The sequence below is a fragment of the Pyrus communis genome, chromosome 8 (assembly GCF_963583255.1).
Source record: "Pyrus communis chromosome 8, drPyrComm1.1, whole genome shotgun sequence".
In the NCBI taxonomy this organism is placed as follows: Eukaryota; Viridiplantae; Streptophyta; class Magnoliopsida; order Rosales; family Rosaceae; genus Pyrus; species Pyrus communis.
Genome location: NC_084810.1, coordinates 17,930,469 through 17,937,567, shown reverse-complemented (window position 1 = coordinate 17,937,567; position 7,099 = coordinate 17,930,469). Strand labels below are relative to the sequence as shown.

The 7,099-nt window shown below is 34.6% G+C and overlaps 1 protein-coding gene across 1 annotated transcript; it reads right to left on the bottom strand.

Moving 5' to 3' along the window:
• Positions 1-2,988: 2,988 nt before the first annotated feature.
• LOC137741415 (alpha carbonic anhydrase 7-like) lies at positions 2,989-4,960 on the bottom strand. Its single transcript, XM_068481133.1, has 6 exons — positions 4,870-4,960; positions 4,215-4,432; positions 3,811-4,020; positions 3,429-3,596; positions 3,273-3,326; positions 2,989-3,153 (listed from the first exon to the last, which is right to left on the bottom strand). The coding sequence occupies exons 1-6, from the start codon at positions 4,958-4,960 to the stop codon at positions 3,067-3,069; spliced, it is 828 nt and encodes a 275-aa protein (XP_068337234.1). The 3' UTR covers positions 2,989-3,066.
• Between the last annotated feature and the right edge of the window lie 2,139 nt (positions 4,961-7,099).

Genomic DNA, 7,099 nt, shown 5'->3' with positions numbered 1-7,099 from the left:
CTATAAATACCTAAGTCATTACTACACCATTCCTCACAAATTTTTCACCATTTCAATTCTCACATTTCTTACCTCTTCCAATAATATTTCCTTCAATTTTTTCAATAATTTTCAAATGGCCTCATTTGCAATGAAAGGTAGGGCTTGGACCCGAAAAGAAGATGAAGCTCTTTGCAGGGCTTATAGATGGGTGTCGGAAGATAGTGTGAGGGGGAGTTCTCAAACAAGTGAAGGTGTTTGGACTTGTATGTCCAAAAAATACTTGGAGTTCTACGAAGACACCACTCCACCGAATACTCAAAACCACGAGAGTTGTTCTTCAAGATGGAAGAAACATTTTTAGCCAAGTTTGAACAAATGGCATCAAGCACTGTTAGCAACCGCAAGTAGACATGAAAACAGCACTAATTACTACGATGAAGTAACTGTTTTCATAATTTATTTTAAATATTTAATTATATTACATTTAATTTCATAAATTAATTTCCTTTAATTTTTGTAATTATATTTAATTATATTACATTTAATTTCATCAGTTAATCTCCTTTAATTTTTATAATTATATTTTCTAGGTACGCCAAGCGGAGGAATTGTATATGGAGGGCAACTCGAAACCCTTTCAGTTTCACGATTGTTGGAAAATTTGTAAAGGGTGGGTGTTATTTGAAGATCCACCTCAACATAGATTAGGTCCTACATCGATGTTCAGAACTACATCCTCAGCTATAGATATGGATGAAGATGGATCTCCTACCATTCAACAAATAAGGGTAGAAAATCCGTCTTCGGGTGAAGGTTTCATACCTAGGGCTATGGGATGAAATAAGGCCCGGAGGTTGAGGAAAAGGGCAAGGCAACGAATGATTACGCCAACAAGAAGTGGCAGCCTCATTGCAATTAATAGTGGAGCAAAATGCCTTTGCCGCGGAAGAAAGGAACTGTAGGCATAAAGAACGGGTCAAACAAACACAAGAAGAGATGAATGATAAGAATATGGAAAGGAACACTTCGAATTACATTTCAACGAGTAAGGCCTATTTTGATGGGGGAAAAAAAAAATTATGACCTGGGGGCAGTTGTTTACCTCCGACTATACTCCTACAATGGCGGATGATGAAGATAATGATGATTTTAGATATTAAATTTAAATTGTTCTAGTTTTTAAATTTAAGTTGTTCTAGTTTTTAAATTTAAGTTGTTGTAGTTTTTAAATTTTAGTTGTAGGTTTTAAATATAAGTTGTAATTTTTAAATTTAAGTTGTTGTAATTTTTAAATTTAAATAATAAATTATGGTTGGCCCTATGGCCCCCAGTTGGTGACGGTTTTTTGTGACAGTGCTAAAACAAGCCCTATGGCCCTTTGACCTTCGGTTGGAGATAGTAAGAAATATGGTTATGCACTGTGCATTAAAATATTAATTTCTCGAAGGACCAGATGGCTAAAACAAGTCATCTGGCCAACCTTCGGTTGGAGATGACCTTAGTGAATTGTCTGGTACAATATCAGACTAAGAAGTAGATAATTAACAAATTATAATATTATATTAGTTCATCAATATCTATTAAAATTCTATCATTAATTCTCTCTTGTTTTTTTTTTTTTTTTTTTTTTTTTTTTTCCACTAGAAATCTCTTCCTTTCTCGAAAGCCAATTCCCCACCATTGCAGACTTGCAGAGATCAAACGAAAAACCAACTCACAATTCCACAATTGCATATCAAATCGAAAGCCAATTCCAGAAATCAAAACCCATTTCAAATTCAAAACCTAGTTCAGAATCAAAATCCAAATCACATCAGCAACCCAAGCCGCTGCCCCCGACGGAGAACACGCATCGGCAACCCCAAGCTGCTGTAGTCCCAATCCAAGGCATGCAACAAGTAGTTTTGGTTCCTGATATGAAGGGGAGACGATAGGTGGTGACGGCGAGGTCTGGTTAGTTGCCATTTGGCCGGAAACAACTCGCCGGACTTCGGCATCGAACCCGTAACTGCGTAGAGCCGCGCAGAGGAGAGCAAGGGAAGGAGAGCGGGAGAAAGAAAAAAAAACGGAGAGAGCGATGGAATGGAAAATGATAAAATATACAGAAAGCAGGATTAAAGTGGGAAAAACAGAAATTAATCATGGAAAAAATTGGAATTACACTGTGCTTATGTGAATGGTCAGATTCCATTAGGTCACTGCTCACATCACATATTTACATATTGTCTGAAGAAACTTATTTTAAACATTTTAGATGCATTATCCTTTTTTGATGACGTTGACAACTTGTTCCTTTCACTCGTTTGATACTAAATTCCAAATGTTTCCTGGACCAACTGTTCTACTAGAAGGTTTTCCAGCTTCCCATGTTCTTTCCGATATCGAGAATATATGAATCCCACCAATGTGAGGTCTTATGTAACACTATATGATTTTGGAAGAGCATGTTATTCACATGATCGACCCAATTGACACTTGATTTCACATTACTCAATATGAGTTGTTCATGTGTTAGGACTGAAGTGCGGACATGTGTGACTAATTTGTTGTTGAGGAGTAGTTCATGAAGGCTATTGCAGGATTGGTTGCGAATTAAAGATGTTGATATTGAATATAAATCTGTAAAGCCCTTTATTCAATGAATTGAATACCGTACATTAAATAATTATACTATATGTATGAAAAAAACTAGCGAACTTTAACGAAAAACTTCTAGTAATGTTCACTTTAACGAAATCATATTTTTTATACTAAAAAGTCAATCCTGCTACTATTCATTTTAACATTTATTTTGTCATTATAGTTAAAATTCAAAATTTTCAAACCCTTTTTCATTAGTTTTCCTAAAAAATTAATATAACATGGTCCAAGCCCCCAACTAAAAAAAATGGGAAAACCCTTTACTTAGAGAATAAATGGGAAAATGGTGTACACTATAAACATACATATAGAGTAATCCTAGTGATTACAACTCCTTTATTTAGACTAGACCCTGCATATCTCCTCCTCCTCCTCCTCCAGGTTTCAAGACCTGCTGTAAGTGAAAGGTGGTGATACTTTAAAGCTATATAATTCTAGCTAGATTCAATTCTTTTCCTCTACTGTTTGTCTATAAAGTTGCACTATCCGCCTGTTTCTGGGTTGTACTGGTCTTGCATTAGTGTCTGAGTCCTGCAAGATTTTCAACACAAGTACATCTAATCAAAATAACATCGAATTTTCAATGTTTATGCATAATTTTTTTTTTTTTTTTACATGAAATTTTGAAATAGTTTCATGATTGAACTTACATCATGAACAGCTACTCGGAGTGATTTCACTTGTTCTTCTGAGACAGTGCTCACCTGATGAGTTAAAACTTAAGTGAGATTTAGAACGAACAGAAACTTTGTAGACACCAGAACATATTATCAAATTTTAGGGTTTATAAAATAAGAGAAAAGAACCTCTCGAGCAATGGTCCAGATAACATTTTGTGTGCAAGGGGGAGTTGTAAGTGAGCCAATATATCTGTAATACTTTGTGCTGCTTGTTTTCATTTGCCTTGGATCAACCATACCAACCACTTCTTCCTCGTCAGTGGTATCAGAGACGTCTGCTAAATAATCCATGATCTAAACACAAAAAGGAATAATAAGTACAGCAAGCATAAGAGAGAAGAATGAAAGTATATAATTTCGACGACATTTACCGACCATATCTCTCACATAGGAGGATCCATGTGAAACCCTAATCATGCAATTGAGTTATATTTATGCGAGCGATGGTGTTGGAAATGTAGTCAGTATAAAGTAGGGTCACTCCAAGTGAGGGTTTTAAATATTTTACCGATGACAAAAATGGATCAGGAGCTCCAATCCTATAAAGAATTCCAGTCACAGCAATATTTCCAGTTGCGCTCTCATGAACCAAATGCACCTCTAAATCAAACCTCTTGCCATTGATGGTGTGTTCTGAAGACGCGTGCCAGTGGCATTGTTTCAGTTTATACAAAGTTCCGTTTAATAGTATAAATCCTGCATCAGTTTCCCATTTCAACTGCATTGACAAATCATCGAACAAGCGATTAATATTCGTAAGAATACTTTTTCCTCATAGACTTAATGGAAAATTAAACCTCAACAACCCCAACTTTACGTGCACCTTTCTTGGTACTTTGAAGTGTAAGGTAATACTAATTGTGTTAGGAGAATTTTTCAAATTTGATCTCTAGTTTTTTATCTTTATCTTACCATCATATCATGCCCCCTATTCTTAAGAGTGGCATTGCAAGGCCTGTAGTTACTCTTAAGTATCCCGAAATGTGACACTAGTTCGACTCTGTCATCTGACAGATCAATCGGAGACTGCATCGATCCCTTGCTGCACATGCTCCATTCTTGGCGTATCTCTCCCCATCGAAGCGGTCCCTTCTCACTGTCTTCCTCATAATTAAACTCCCTCTGATCTTCTGCATCATCAAGAATATTAACAAAAATGAGAAGTAATTTTCAAAATCCCTTAACGGCACTACCAATGGCCGGAAACGTGACTTAAAATTGTAGGAGGGGCCATACATAATTTAATAAGGATAAGAGTGCGTAACATTGATGAACATGGACTACCTTAAACAGAAAATTTACTAGGAAATCAAAAATTCAATTGGAGCCTTTGTCATTCTTAACCATGTATATTTAATATGCATGTTGATATATATATATAAAGCTAGAAAAACTGTTTAAAAATGGCTGAAAGCAATATCCTATTTTAATTTAGAAAATGCATTACTTTAACTACCCAAATTAAAGAAAGCTTAATGAAACTCTTAAGAGAACAATATGCTCTACTTCGATTCTAATAGTGTAAGTATTGAGCATATATAATAAAGATATTACAAATAATTTATACCAACTTCTTCAGATGTTGCATGGCGAGAATTCAGCAATACCAAGGCAATTAGGAAACTGTAAAATAATATTGGGGTGGGAAACTTCTCCATTTTTTAGCTTCGAGCTGCACTTGGAGCCTATGGGGAATAGGAACAGTTGCTTCCATATTTATACGCATCAGCCTGTAGTATGATGCGTAAAGACTTTCAAATAATGAAGCCTTTCGCAATCATGACTTTCAAATAAAATTTCTTCTGTGGCTACAAAATTTCTCAGGTAGTTATGCAGTTTCAATGGAATCAGCTAGAAGTCATTCATGGGATTTGCCAGTCAATAGAGAATTCCTTATTAATTACATGAAAGTAGAATTTAGAAGAAGACCCGAAAAAATGGTGGTGTTTTTCGTCCTTCATCTCCAAAATTTTCTACAAAGTAGACTCCATTTGATACACGTCATTGCTGAGGATTCTTTGATACAACTATTAGTGTAGAGTTTATATATGTAGAGTGCTGGCTGGATCTATGTGTCATGCAAAAATGCTACTTTTACTATATTTGTATCATCTTTCTAATAAGGATGAGACCTACATAAATGGACAGGTTCAACTTCTATTAGAAAAAAAGATGATACAAAATTAAAATGATACAAATAAATAATAAATGTAACATTTGCATCATAAGTTTAAACACTCTTAACTTTTCTTGGAGGTTGGGTTAATTGACGAGTTTGTTTAATATTTGTTTGGTGGTTGGTGGCTGGTGGCTTGAAGGCAATTTTGGAGGTTTTATCAAATTTTTGTTGTATTTGTGAAGGTTCCCACCAAAAGGACCTAGAACATGTTGACTAAAAAAAAGGTCGAAACACGTGTGCAAAACTCGTAGTTGAGGGAAGGTAGGTGATTTTTCACACCTTTTTATTTTTTTTTTTAAATTTCTTTAAAAAAATTATTTGTAAGCATTATATTGAATAAATTAAATTAAACATAAGTATATGAGAAGCCAAAAATTATGTGTATTTATTATTTTCTCAAAGAAAATATATAATAAAAAGAATTGAACGATAATCTAGAGAAAAACCACAGCTGCAGAATCCACCAAACAGATAAGTAGCACAATACGCAGCCTGTTGTCAATAATCACACCACCACAAACCCAACAAATATAGTAACATGAAAGGACGGTTTTGTACACTGACCCACGAAGAAATGGTCCGAAAAGATTTTTCAATATGACCGGTACACGGGTTGGTACATCACATGTTATTATACAAATGATGGGACATATGTACTAAAAAGTAAATAACTTAAAAAATAAAATTCTCCACTTCTATTAAAACAGGTGGTGTAACACTTGTGTTCCCGTCATAATGAAAATTTTCTCCTAACGTGATAGTACTGTACTACCTAATAATTTATCTTAGATTTCAATACCCAACCACCTCTTGCACCTTGCATCCTTCATTCCAATCCTTCCTCAAAAACACTTCCTCTAACTTTATTTTTATCCTCAATTTGAAGAATGTTGTGATTTTCGCATGTGCTTGTGACCTTCTTTACCAGATGACGACTCTTTGTTACTAATATGCAACTCTTATACGCAATTACAGGAGACTAATTCTTCCCCAAATCCGCCCATGTTAGTCCCTTTTTGTCTAGATGTGAAGGGTTCTATGGCACCCCAACTTCAATTCGTGGTAGGAATTATGATTTAGAGTTATGGTTCAATTCAGGGTTTCGGTGATTTTGGCCCAAGGGCACTTATGTACGGGTGATGCTTGATTTGGTGCTATGAGTTTCTTTAGCTGATTATACAGATTTCGTCCAATTTAATTTAGCTCTCCTAAGTTGTTTTTACAATTATGTTAAGATTTGTGTCTTTTGCGCGTTATTTTAATGAATGTCATTGTTGCTTAAAATAAAATAAAATCTCAACCACATACTTCTTTTTCCAATGGTGAAAGAGGTCCGAATTTTTATTTCCTGACTCCCATTAATAAAAAACTACACTTTTATTGATTTATTAATGAAAAAAAAAATTAAGGGATGTCTAACGAATGTAAAATCAGTGTTGTAGACCTATACGTAGCTTTGTTGTTTGTGAAGTAAATTTTGTGTATATATATGATCTGATAACAATTGTGCCTATAAACTCTGTTCCTGTTAAAATATTCTTACATATTTGAAAGTTCTATAACAACTTTGATTAAGACTTTTAAACCAGTAGCAATGTCCTTTTTTTTTTTTTCTTTC